Genomic DNA, 13,661 nt, shown 5'->3' with positions numbered 1-13,661 from the left:
TTCCAAAAAAAGAAGTACAATATAAATTAAAATACGGTTCTATTAAAACTTTTTGAAAAGGTCAATCAGGAAGACCAGTTCAATTAAACAAGTAAAGTTTGGGTACTTGAAAAGGTTCGCCTCAGGAATCTGGGGAAATTTCTCAGTACTGGGTGACATCAAGCCATCGTGGGGATGGGGGAGGGCCTTCGCCAGAGGGGGCCCTGGGTACCTCTGCGCCTTGCCTCCCTCGCCTTCTTCCTCCTCACTGGCATGGAGGGCATTTTCTGAGTGGGAGCCTGGGACGAAACCGGAGTCATCTGACTCATCGGTCAGGGAGCTCTTGTCCGCCTCGCTGAAATCGCTGGCCTCCTCCATCGGCACATCTGGGGGGACCGGGGCATCAGAGGGGCCTCCGCCCAGCCCTGCCCGCCTTTCCCGCTCAGCCCCCAGCCTCTTACCTCCGTTGATGAGTGCCTCCCCCAGACAGTCATTAGGGACGCGGGTGGCGCAGCGTTTGTGACAGTTGAACTTGCAGTCTGGCAGGAGGACAGGGAAAAGGGAGACAGGTGGGAGAGGGAAGAAAGAGGTCACCTCTAAGGGCTGACTCGACCCCTAGCCCCCCTAGTCTCAAAAGAGTTTGCTCTGGCTGTTTGGGGCAGGAAAGCTAAGTGACCCTTCCCTGGTTGTTCCTCTCTTGAAATCATAGTTCCCAGCTATGGGGAGGCTCAATTAAATAGAAGCCAAATGCAGTGTCTGTGATTTACACCCCTATGACCCTAAGGGTCTAGAGTTCTGACAGTGTAAATGTCCATCACCTTAGACTTCTACAATTCTAGAATGTAATAGCACCTAACATGCTATGATTCTAGACTTTAGACTCCTGAGGGCAGGTTTCCCAACCTTTGGCACTATGACAATTTTTTTATTGTGGGAGGCTGTTCTCTACTTCACAGGACTTTGAGCTGCGTCTTTGACCTCTAAGCACCAGATGTCCATAGCACCAGCCCCATCTGACAAACAAAAGTGTTTCCAAGCATTGCCAAACATTCCTTCCTTGGGCAAAATTGTCCTTGGTTGAGAACCATTGCTTTATATTTTGATGATTCCAAAGTTTTGGGATGCTATACATCAAAGATCTGAGACTAATTATGTGAAAACTTATTTTTCTAAGGTCCTATGATTCTAGATTTCCAAGACTACAGAGTTTGATGTTCAAGTTTCTAGAACTCTACACATCTGTGATTCTACAGTTCTATGATTCTAGATTGCTAAGATTCTTTGATATCTGAGATTTTAAAATATATCTAAACTCTAGTATTTGGTGACTCTACAGTTCTTTGATTGTAGACTTTGAATCAGCCTCTAGAATCTGATAGTTCCAAAGTTTTAGGATTCTGTATATCCAAGATTCTAGAAGTTTATGTTTCTATGACTCTTTAGCTCTAAACATCTACAATTCTAGAATTTGATTTTTCTGATGAATTCTTGAATTTGATGACTCTAACTTTTTATGGATCTAGACTTCTGGTATTCCAGAATTCGATCATTCAAAGTTCTGGGATCATAGATTTCTAGGACTCTAGGATTCGATGGTTCCAAGGCTATATGATTCTAGACTTCTAAGACTCAATTTTGTTGCTTTTAGGTTTCTATTACTCTCAAATCCTATGATTTTAAAGTTCTAATATTCTGAGAATCTATAGTTTGATAGTTCTAAGATTTATGAAAGTAAAGTTCTGATTCTTCTTGCTGAATCCTGTGATCCAGAATTCTTGAAACTTATGTTTCCAAGGTTCTCTGACTCAAGAATTCTCAAGTTCTACAGTTTAAGAATTCCATCCTAAGTGACATATGAATCTAGATTGCTTGCTTGCTTGCTTCCTTCCTTCCTTCCTTATCTAGGTACTGGAGATTGAACCCATACTAAGCATGCATTCCACCACTGAGCTATATCCATTCCCAGAATCTAGATTTCTAAGGTGCCAGGATTCCAAGGTGCTAGGATTCCAGAATTCCAAAGGTTCTAGAATGCCAGGATTCTGGACGCACCCCCTTCTGAGGCCCTGTGCTTCTAAGGATCAGAACATAAATTCTGTGTCCTGCCACAAGCCCAGCTGAGACCCTAAGCCTGTGTGTGTGTGTGTGTGTGTGTGTGTGTGTGTGTGTGTGTGTGTGGCTGTGGGTGGGGTTCTGGTGTTCTGACTCTGTCCCTTCCCACCCCAGCCCCCAACGTGGGGGCTCCCCGCCTACCTTTGCACTGCAGGCCCTGGCGAAAGAGGCCTTTGAGGAGTTTCTTGCAAGCCTGGCAGACGGTGGGCCGCGTGTAGCTGTGGATGAGGAAGGTGTGTGGCACCTTGACCTTGGAGAGCAGCATCTTGTCCAGCTCGATGGGGCGACCCGTGTAGGATGAGGCAGAAGAGGAAGAGGACGATGAGGGTGGGCGGCGAGGGATGAGTTCGGTGGTGCTACGGCTCTATCAGACAGTGAGGGAGAAAGGAACACCTCAGAGCATTGCCCTGGTCCCTGGGCCCCGCCACTCCCCAGCCTCCAACCCTCCCCAACCCTCCCCACTCCCCCAGCTCCTCACCAGCTCATCAGCCATGCAGGGCAGGGACTCAGAGGTGCTGAGGCGCACCGAATGGCCACTGGCCAATGACGTGGACGACAGGCGTCGCTTGCGGGCCCCACTACAGTTGTTGGGGATGCTGAAGGCGCAGCGCTTGTGGTAGTTCAGTCCGCAGCCTGTAGGGGGCGCCAGAGACGGTCAGAGACATAGCCTCCAATTTGGGCGCCAAAGCTCTACCCACCTCTCCTTTTCTGAGGAACTGGAACAGATCCCTCAGGATGCCTCTTCATAGTGTGATTAATGTTAACAAAAACCTGCAAAACCCAATTCAGGCAGATCTGCTAAATGGCCAAGAGCCTTCGGGAATGAAGGTTTGGGCCACCCCACCAGGCAAAGCACCACAAGAGGGTGAGATGCTGGCTGAGGGCAAAGGGAATATGGATCCGGTGGTGGCAGGAAGGAAGCCACAACCATGTGCCAGCTGCAGACATGAGGACTGTCCTAGTTATAAGTATTTCTTCCTTACGCTGTTATGAACATGTGTCTACTAAATATTTTTATTTTCTTCCTTTTTTTACCCTCTTATCACCTAACATACGATATTAACAATAACTTACATCATGATTTTTAAGTTACAGGAGATCAAAGGAGAAGAATGAACATCGCCCAAGGACATCATCTTCTGGGGAAAGGGTTAGCGCATTTTTGGTGGTACTCAGGGCTGCAGTATCATATTAGGTAAAACTGTGACTTTGTTATTTCTTTTCTTTTCTATTTTTAATCCTTGAATGACAGAGCCAGGATAAGCTTGTCATTTCCTGCTGGACTTCCTGAACGCTTCTCCAATACATCTCCGGTGATTTCAAATGATTCCAAGATGGCTCTCTGTTCTGGAGTACAGAATGTTGCTCTAGCCTTTGGAAGCTTCTCTTGGACACCTCATGAAGCCTGTCTTCTGGCAGACCACCTGTTAGAGACTTTCTATCACAGTAGTTCATCTTAGGCACCGTCTCAATTGCATGATGGGCCATTGCAGAGACAAACTTGGGGAACGCTGTTGGTGAGATGAGAAGAGTTTCAGAACTGCAAAGAGCCTTTGCGTCCAGGAAAACCATTTCCCAGTTTTGAGTCACTCATATGCTTCACAGAACTTCAGAATCTCATCTCTGACTCCTGGTATGAGTATCAGGGTAGAATCAAACTCCTGTAGGAAGGCATCAGTGGCATTAAGGACAGGTATTTGGGCCTCTTTTGGAACCATATGAACTTGGACCATCCTCTGTGAGGCTGAGCCAATGAAGTCCATTTGGAGAATGGCCATTAGAACTTGAGGACACCGGGGTTGCGCCATGACAAAGGTTACATATACCAAGACATCAAGAGTTGGTTATGGCATGTGGACGATGGCCATAGTGATAGCAGCTTTGAATGTACTAAGTTGGGTTTCTTTTGCAGGCCTGATATAGCTATTATCGCTAGAGTTCTTAAATAATGCCACAAGTATATTTAAATAATGCCTTAAATAATGACACAAGGGCCACATGATAACAATCGTAGATGATGCTGTGGGTCATCCGGAACAAAGGGTATCAGAGACTCTGAATTTCTATATGAGCCTGACAGCCACAAAACTGGAGATCCTGAGACAATGGAACATCTGAGAATATGCCTCTAAGAGAGGGGTGCACTGAACAAACAATGGGGGTGCCAATCGTCATTGTAGAACAGATGGTTCTCATTTGCTGTAGGTAGAGCTGAGCTGAGGTGGGTGTGCGGCTTTCATCCACAGGGGAGGTGTGATCTCAGTGTTCACGCTCAGAAGCATTAAAGACGGAAACAGTTAACCTGCAGATGCTGACACTTGGGCTTAACCCTGAGACATCTTGCCTCAAAGGAACACAATGTGTTCCTTTATTTTCCAAAGAATTTAGGGAGATGTGCATGGATGCTTGTTATGGACTGAATATCTGTGTTCTCCCCAAACCCATACGCTGAAGCCCTAATCCTCAATGTGACTGTATTTGGAGATGGGGCCCTTAAGGAGGTCATTAAGGTTAAATGAGACCGTAAGGATGGGGCCTGATCAACGGGGCTGGGGTCCTTATAAAAGAGACATGAAAGATCATGCTCACTCCATGCACCACATGAGCACACAATCAGATGTCAGCCATCTGTAAGCTATGGAGAGGGCCCTCACCAGGAACCACACCCTATGAGAACCCAGATCTTGGACTTTCCAGCCTCCAGAACCATGAGAAATAAATTTCCATTGTTTACACCACCCAGCCTGTGGGTACTTTGTTCTGACAGCCCTAGCCAACAGAAGTGCCGAGCTGACAAGAGGTGGACTCTGATGGTCAGCTTCACGTGTCGCTTGGCTAGGCTAGCAACCCCAGGTATTCAAATATTAATCTACGTGTTACTGCAAAAGTATCTGGAGATGTGATTCAAACCCACAATTAGTGACTCTAAGTGAGGGGCGATTATCGTAGTTAATCAGAGTGGGTTTGTTTCAATCAATTCAAAGGTTTAAAGAGCAGAGTTGAGGTTTCCCAGATGGAGAAATCCACCTGTGGGTGGCAGCTTCCAGCTTCCGCTCCTGCCTGAGAGTTCCAGCCTGCCTTTCCTGACTGGCTGCCCTGAGGATTTCAGAGTTGCCAGTGCCCACAATCCTGTAAGCCAGTTCCTTCCAAAAATCCCTTAATATATGCCTCCCTGCTGGCTTTGTTTCTCTGGTTGATTCCTGACTGATACAGGCTCCGCCCTCTTCCCCATCACCCCTTTTCTCCAAGCTCTGCCCCTTACCTCTCGGTCGGAGGTCCACCCCAAAGCCTCCACCCCGAACTGAGCCCCACCCAGACCCCGCCCTCCACCCTAGCCCTGCCACTTGTTCCCACCTCCAGTTCCTCCCCCAAGCCCTGCCTCTGGGCGGTCACCTCTCTCCCAGAGCCCCACCTCCTGGCCCTGAGCTCCACCCCGGCCCCGCCCTCATGCCCGCGTCCTACGTCTTGGCCCCGCCCCCAGCCCCCCCACTCCAGCCTCCCCGCTTCTCACCATCACACTTGAGGCCCTGGCGCACTAGGCCGAAGAGCATCTCCCCGCAGTGGTCGCAGAAGGCAGGCGCTCGGTAGGAGTGCACCGTGAGGGCGTGCGGGCGGATCTGGAAGTCCTCGAACGTGGCCGAGGCTGCAGGCAGCAGAGAGGGGCGGATGGTGAAGCCCGGGCCCGCGGAGGCTATTTGAGCCTCCGCCTTCCCAGGTTCCTCACAGTCCTCCCAGCTACAAGGTTTCATCTTTCCTTCAATCCTTTACTCACATACTACGTTCTACCTGGGTTCAAATCCCTGCTCTACCACTGGGCAAAACATTTAGGTGCTTATGCCAGGTACTGGGGGGAGGAGGAATGGGGAGTTGTTTAATGGGTACAGAGTTCCAGTTTTGCAAGATGAAAACAGTTCTGGAGGTTGGTTGCACAACAATGTGAACGTAATTAACCCTCCTGAACAGTAGACTTAAAAATGGTTAAGATCGTAATTTTATGTTACAAATATTTCATCACAATTAAAAACAAAAAACAACCCACAGATGCTTGCGTCCGACCCTCAGTTTCTGATCTACCTGGACCTGGGGAAGAGCCGAGTCATCAAGAGAAAAAAACAAACACCTATGTATCTCGCTTTTCTCACCCTTAAAAGTGAATCCAACAAATATTTACTGGGCATTGTTCTAAGGGGTAAGGACACCATATAGAACAAAACAGACAAAATCTCTGCCTGGCCTTTAGTGAGGGAGATAGAAAAAAAAAAAAAAAGATTCCTATTTAACAATCACCCAGTGTAGCAGTTACTCTGTGCCAGGCACTGCTCTGAGTACTTTTTGATATTAACAAATTTAGCCCGCTCAAGAGTGAAGTACATCCTATTATTATCCCCATTTTCAAGACTGCAGCACGGAGAGTTTAGGCATTTTGCCCAAGGTGTCACAGCTAGCAACTCGGAATTGAACCCAGGTCAGTGTGGCTAGAGAGTGCGTGTTTTTAGCATGGTACTTACTGCCTCTCTGAAATTGTTGAGTAAGAAAATATACTGTAGGTGAGAAGTCAGTAAGTGCTTAGGAGAACAAATAAGCACGGAAAGGAGATAGGGAAGATGCAAGAGGTACAGTTTTAAATAGGTGGTTAGGGAAGGCCTCGTTGAGAAGGTGCCATTAAGACAAAGGCCTTAAAAAGGTAAGGGTATGAGCCAGGCAGGAATCTAAGAAATGCCTAGTATGATAATATCCCTTTATAGTTCTTTCTTACAGGTTAAATGAATAAATGGAAAGTTCTTAAAACAGTACCTGGTACATAGAAAATGCTCAATAAATGTTAGCTATTATTTTAAAAGTTTCATCTTTGGACTAACTCTCGTTCCTCTCCTCACCCCCAACTCCCCGCCCAAATTTCAGTCTAGTGTTAACCATTTTCCTTGGTATTATGCAACGTTCTTCTATGTACCAAGCACTGTTTACACACTCAGGATAAAGCTCTGCACAAGATAGATTTATAGCCCACTCTCAGAGAGCTGACATTCTACTGGGGAGAGAAACAAGAAACATAAAAACATAAAGAAACAAGGAAATTTCAGGCTATGGAGGAAATGGCATTCAAGCTGAGATCCAAATAACAAGAAGGTCCTAGCTATGAAAATCTGGGATTGGGTCAGGGGTGGAGAGAACAGCAAGTGCAAAGGCCCTGTGGTGGGAGGGAGCTCAGAGACAGACAAGATGGCTGGGACAAAGAAAGTAAGAAGGGCAGTGTTAAGAGGTGAATTCGGGGAATTTGGCAGGAGCCAGGTTCAGAACAGCCTTGAGACCATGTTGAGGAGTTTGCATTTTGTTCCAAGGGTAATGGGGAGCCACGGGAGGATTCTGAGCAGTGGCGTGGCATGATCTGACTTACGTGCTACTGCAATAGTCTAGGCAGGATGTGATGGTGGCTTGGACCTGTGGAGGTCGTAAGAAATGGATAAAGGTAAACCCAGTAGGTTTGATGAAGGACCAAGTGAAGGGGTGAAAGAAACAGAGCCGTCAAGAATGGCCCAAGGTTTGGGGCATGAGCACCTGGGTGAATGGTGATACCCTTCACCAAGCTTGGGAAGACTGTAGGAAGAGCAGACTGAGAAAGGGAAAAATCAAGATTTCTGTCTTGGACAGGCCATCTCTGAGATGCCTAGAGGTGCCCAGTAAAAGTGTCAGGGAGATAGCTACATGAACCAGACTTGGATCTAGGGGAGAGATCAGGATGAAGATAAAAATCCAAGGATCACAAGCCTCTAAGACAGTATTTAAAACCTGAAAATAAGTTCACCAGGGACGTAAATCCAAACTTCTAATTGTCATCCATCCATTCAACAAATTTTACATTGCAGTAGTCAGGGTAGGGGCAGGAGGCAGGGGGAAGGGGAGGGAGGCAAGGGGAAGGGGAGGACATACAGCCATGAATAAGGCAGGTACCTCCCACCCCCCACCCTCCTGAAGGAACCAAGGGCTATAGATTCCTCTAAGTGCTGAGAGCTTGCCCATCAATAAAATGGGAAAGGCCAGTTGAGGGGGCTAGATTCTGGTTGAAAATACAGGTGCCCAGGTTTCATCACAGGCGGCAGAGTCTTATTTAATTTAGCATTTCATCGAGAGGAGACACAGGCAGCAGAATACTTTTAACTGTATATCAAAGTGTAACATAGGTCTAGAAAAGAACACATCAGAAGTGCACAGCTCAAAGAATGGTCGAACTGTATACACTGTGTTACTAGCTCTGATGGGTAAAGGGAAGTTTAGATCACTGTGCCCACCCCCATCCGTCCAACCAGCTTCTTCAAAGGCACCCATTCTAGTGGCTTCTAACAAAATAGCGTAATTGTATCCATCTTCATGCTTCATATATGGATACAGTATGCAGTCTGATGTCTAGCTTGTCTCTCAGCATTAGGTGTGTGAGATTTATCCACGTTGTCCTGGACTGTTTACCTTCAGGGCTGTGTAAATCCCACGATGCGCATGATCACAATACATCTGCCCATTCCAGAGCAAAAAGCTCCCGAGGTGATTCTAATTTGCAGCCAGGGCTTACAGCCGCTGGCCCCTACCTTTAAGAACCAAGTTTCTGGGCTCACCTCCCCTCCCCTCCCTCTCCTCCCGATGCCCTCCACCAGGCCCCCTTCCCTTCACCCCTAGGTGGCCTGGGCCTCTCACCCGACAGCACCACCTCCACCAGGTCGCCCTCCTGGATGTCGCTGGCGGATCTCACCAACTGCAGAAGGTTGGCCGACGTGGGATCATGTTTGAAGAGCAGGATCTTGTCATAAAGGCCATAGAAGCCACACTCGGGGAACTGAGGGGCGGGAGAGGGAGGTGGTGACGGAAAAGCTCAAAGCTGCCTTAGGCAGCGGTCTGGAACCCTCCTGGGGCAGAGCCGCTGTTTCCCCCGGAAACTCAGAGACCCCGCAGCCCCTCGCTTCCTGCCTGCTTCCTCCCAAGCCCAGCTAGAGTGGGCTAGGGTGCCAGGGCCCCAGGTGTGCTGGGACAGAACACTGGCTGGAGTTCGTCGGCTTTGGTAGCAGGACTAGAGAACTGGGTGGGTGGAGGGAGAGTGGCTCCAGGAGCGTGGGCACCTAGAATCTTCTGGGGGTGGGGGGAGCTGAGTGAGCACCCCTTCCATCATCTGCCCCCACCTCTCACTCCCCCCAGCTTCTTTCCTAGATCTATTGTTGTCCCTGTTACCTGGCTCCAGGCCCAGCAGTGGGGCTGGGCCAGCTGGAAGGAGAGGATTTAGGACTCCTGGTTGGGGGGTGGGGGGTGCTTACGGAAAGGCTAGAACTCAAGGGAGCTGAAGGTAGGCAGGGTGCCCCCCACCCAAGGTCCCGAGGACCCAGGTGTCCCTGTCCCCAACTTGGGGACGAAAGGCAGGAAATGAAACCTGGTAGAACAGAAAGTGAAACCGCCCAGGTGGAGCATCTGGAAGGAAGGAAAGGGGCCCGACCACACCTGGACAAGGAGGGCAGAAAATAAAACTGGGGTGAGGCCTGAGGGGGAAGGCTGAGGATTTGAGCATCGAACAAAGAATTTCACCCAGGGGACAATCTCCCCTCCTCCTCAGCCTGTTTTCCCAAGGAGCAGGTTGAGTTGGGTGTGGGAGCTGGGCCTGCTGGTTTTGAGGTTTGGGGGGATGGCACAGAAAGCTCTGTCTGCTTTTGTTGCGGGGAGAGGGTCCACAGGTGCCCAGGACTGCCTGGGAGGTCTTTCTCTAAGCAGTTTCCTTGTCTGTAAAATGGGGGAGTTGGCCCAGTTCCTAGTGTTTCCTCTGAAGCCCAAAGAACTCATTTCCAGGAGTCTGAGAAGATTCTAGAATTTGGATATTTGGGGATTCCAACACGTTCACATTATAGAATTATATCGTCTAGATTCCAAGAAATTGTCATCATCCATTTGTTTTAGGATTTTAACAACCTAAATTAGCAGTAATTTAATATTTTTAATGTTCTAGGAATCTGACAAACTAGGATTCTAATATCTGAACATCTTACCATTAAGGGGTTTCAACAACCCAGCATTCCAAAATGCTAACATGTTAGGGGAGGAGGGTATAGCTCAATGGCAGAGCATGTGCTTAGTATGCACAAGGTCCTGGGTTCAATCCCCAGTACCTCCATCAAAAAAAAACCCCCACAAAACCCAATTACCCCCCAAAAAACACCCCAAAACAAACAAAAAAACTAACATTTTAATGCTCTAGAATTCCAACAATGAGGGAATCTAATACTGCAACATGTTTCTGTTTTAGAATTTCAACAGCCTAGGTTCTAACATTTGAACATTTTAATATCAGAGGAGTTCAATTACCTAGCAGTTGCATAGTCCAACAATTTTTACAGTTCAAAATTCCTACAATAGAAAAGCCCACTATTGTAATTTTTAACATTCTAGGATTCAAGCACTGAGTCCCACCTGATTCCCCCTTGCCATGACCCCCAGGCCCCCGATGACCCTGGCACCCAAAGCTAAGAGTGGGGCGGGGTTGGAGAAGGCCCGTTTTCACAGGCCAGCATCAGAACTGAAGGGTGGGGACACTCTGATCAGAAGAGGGGACATAGACCTCAGAACCTCTGGGGATTGCGAAGAGGTACCGGCCCCTCCACACACACCTCAGGCCTGGAGGAGGACAGAGACTGGACTCTGAGACCTCACTTGCCCCCGGCAGCTAATGCAGGCACCCACAGCTACACATGTCACCCAATCGCCATGGCCAACCCGGCTTCAATTTCTACTGTTTCCACCAAATGGGAGGCAGCGGATGGGCCTGGGTGGGGAGGTTCCCCCACTTCTGCCGCCCCCACCTGCCCCCTCCTCTCGGCTTCTACACCTGCCCAGCCCCTCCCTTCCTCCCTGCAGTCTGCAGGAAACAAAACATGCAGGGACATGCAATTTGGGGAGGACTCTGGGGCACCCCACCCCGACCAGGCCTCCTGAAACGAGTAGTGAGGTGAGGAGGCAACTGCGGGCCAGTGCCCCACCTCCACCCACCAGTTGCCCAAGGCTTAGGCTCTCTCTCCCCCCACCATCATGCCGCGCTGGAGGTCACCTCTGCCAGAGCCTCCCACCTCCAGACCTCTCCCCAAGCTGGATGTGTCCTCACCTTCTGGTCCACGATGGAGCAAGCCAGCTGCTTCACATGGGCCAGCTCGGAGGCGGTGGGCAACAGCACAAACTCGCGAGTTAGCCCTATCTGGATGTGGAAGGAGACGCCCGAGCCCGGAGCCGGGACATGGGGCAGCAGCGGTGGTGGCGACTGAAGTTCCAAGCCGCCAGAGGGTGGAGGAGACCCCGGCCCGGGAGAGCCCGGGAGCCCGGCGCCATGGGAGGGGGCCGCGGCCATAGGGCGAGGCCCAGGACCGGCCGCCCGGCGCCCACCCGGGATCCGGCTGGAGGAGCCTGGGCAGGGAGGCTCGGATCACTGGTGGTGGATTGTAAGCTGGTGGTGGGATCGCGGGGATCCCGGGGATCCGAGAAGAGAAACCTGGCAGGCTGAGGGGACTCAAGGATGGTGGGACCCTGGGAAATTAGAGAAAAGGAATCTAGTAGATCAGACGCCCACCCAGGAATCAGGGATCACAGAGGATCAGAAAGGAGAAATCTAATAGTTTAGGGGACCCAGCGAATGGGAGATTCCAAGATATCAAAGAAAACCTAGTAGGTGGGGGTCACAGGGCTCAGAAGAGCCCAGGATCCACAGGACTCCTGGAGAAAGACGGGATAGGAAAGGGAGCAGGGGGAGCCAAGAATCTAGTGGCTCTAAGAAGAGGATCCATTTAAGAAAGGGGCCCGAGGTATTCACCAGACCTTGGGGGTGGAGAGCAGCAGTCTTTGAGTCGGGTATCGAGTGGGTGGATCCTGGGGATCGAGTGGATGGATCCCGGGGATCAGACGGCGGGCCCGGGGATGGGCAAAGGGATTCCGAGGCCGGGGTGCTAAGGAGGGAATCTCACGGGTCTCGGAAGTTGGAGAAAAATTCGGTCGGGGGCCGCGGAGAAGGGGGTGTTACCGGCGGTAGTGGGGTGGCGGGGGGTCAAGGGAGGGTGGCCGGGCGCCTGGCACCCGCGGCTATTTTTTCCCCCTCCAAAGTTTAACTCGGCGGCAGCGGCCCAGGAGGAAGTGTCCGGAGCGACGGCGCCGTCGGCCAATCGGCGCCGGCCTCGGTGACGTCAGAGAGGGCGGAGCCTGCTGAGGGGCCGGGGGCGGAAGACCCGGGCCGGCCCAGTGCCTTCGAGTAGAGGGCGGCACCTCCCTGGCCCGGGTTTGGGGACCTGGGATAGGAGATGCGGGGTAGGGAGGCTAGACAGATTTCTCCCCCCAGTACACCCAAGTCGGGAAAGTTGACGTTTCCCTGAGCTGGAGAGGGACGGGCGAGCCACCCTCTCCCCCACTACAGGTCGCGAGGCCGGGGCTGAGGAGGTGCCTGGCCCTTTAAGGAGGGGGGCCGTCTCCCCGGGCCTGCATCCGGCGCCCACCGCAGGGGAAAGGGTGGGAGATGGTGTCAGGTCCGGCCTGGTCTCTGGGCTGGGCCTCCCCCTCTTCCCAGAGCGTAGTCCTGGCTTCGCACCCGCCTGCCCCACGCCCCAGCCCATTCCACAGGTGGGAAGACCGAGGGATCCAGATGGGTAGAGGTCCTAGCCTCGGGTCTGTCTTCAGCAACCTTGGCCAAAGTGCGAGGAGAAAACTGGAGGGGCCAGGGCTGGGTTACTTGTACTGGGAGAGCCAGGCACAGGGCAGTTGGAGAAGGGCTGTAGTGTCCATCAGCTCCTCACTCCACCCCAGTCCTTAGGATGGTGAAGCGCCAAAGAAAGAAAGGCCTGGGGGTGAAGGGAAGGGCCATAGCAACCAGGCAGGACCACACACCCACACCACTTCATAGACGGAGAGCACGTTTTTCTCCTGGGGAAGTGGGCACGTGTTTCTCTGTGTGACTTTAGGTTGGTGGCTTCCCTCTCTGAGCATGTTTCTCTAGCTATCAGATGGGACGATAATAGGACTGACCCCAGAAGGCCTTTGTGGGGATTAATGAGATTGTGGAAGGGTGCCTGGGACACAGCAGAAGTTCAGTAATGGCTGTTCAGTTGTGACTATAATGTGCTGAGATAAAGGGGTGGGCACCTCAAGCACTCAGGTGTTTATGGGTAGGTATGGTCATTCAGTAGGTATTGACTGAGGGCCTACTATGTGCCAGACCTGTCATAAAATATCTCTTCCAGCCCATTCAGGAGCAATTCAAACTTGATTTCTCCTCCCCAGTTGATAAGAGAGTGGCTACCATTTAGTTTACATACAGGAAGCTGAACCCTCAGAGAGGCAAAGTGACTTGTCCAAGTCACCAAGGGAGTTGCTGCCACCCACCCTGCTTTGAGAGGCCAAGGCCTGGTTGAGCCCCAAAGGCATCCCAATAGCGATATGCCATGGCCACCTGGGCTCCAGACAAGCAGGACTTGTTGAAGATGAGGACCTCAAGATGAACCCCCCCTTCCTGGTGAAGGGCTGTTGGGGGCAGCTGAGGTCGGTACAGTAGCGATTCCGTCACCACATCC

The 13,661-nt window shown here is 50.8% G+C and overlaps 1 protein-coding gene and 1 non-coding gene across 3 annotated transcripts in view; one reads left to right on the top strand and one right to left on the bottom strand.

Annotated features, from left to right (window-relative positions):
• PRKD2 (protein kinase D2) overlaps nucleotides 1-12,205 on the bottom strand; it is a 29,825-nt gene extending 17,620 nt beyond the window's left edge. The window contains exons 1-8 of one of the 2 annotated variants that reach the window (XM_074369366.1): nucleotides 11,923-12,205; nucleotides 11,219-11,634; nucleotides 8,779-8,917; nucleotides 5,603-5,734; nucleotides 2,570-2,724; nucleotides 2,233-2,455; nucleotides 441-518; nucleotides 212-365 (exon numbers count right to left, since the gene is read on the bottom strand). In XM_074369366.1, the coding sequence (XP_074225467.1) occupies nucleotides 212-365; nucleotides 441-518; nucleotides 2,233-2,455; nucleotides 2,570-2,724; nucleotides 5,603-5,734; nucleotides 8,779-8,917; nucleotides 11,219-11,458 (1,121 nt within the window). In that variant the 5' untranslated portion in view covers nucleotides 11,459-11,634; nucleotides 11,923-12,205. Of the gene's footprint in view, nucleotides 1-211; nucleotides 366-440; nucleotides 519-2,232; nucleotides 2,456-2,569; nucleotides 2,725-5,602; nucleotides 5,735-8,778; nucleotides 8,918-11,218 lie in introns of both variants that reach the window. The other variant, XM_074369365.1, reaches the window with a different exon arrangement.
• Nucleotides 10,162-10,234, top strand: TRNAT-AGU (transfer RNA threonine (anticodon AGU)). The gene has a single exon. It is a non-coding gene; the product is annotated as a tRNA-Thr (tRNA).
• Nucleotides 12,206-13,661: the final 1,456 nt, after the last annotated feature.

The sequence above is a fragment of the Camelus bactrianus genome, chromosome 9 (genome assembly GCF_048773025.1).
Source record: "Camelus bactrianus isolate YW-2024 breed Bactrian camel chromosome 9, ASM4877302v1, whole genome shotgun sequence".
Taxonomy (NCBI): domain Eukaryota; kingdom Metazoa; phylum Chordata; class Mammalia; order Artiodactyla; family Camelidae; genus Camelus; species Camelus bactrianus.
This window is presented reverse-complemented; position numbering and strand designations above follow the sequence as displayed.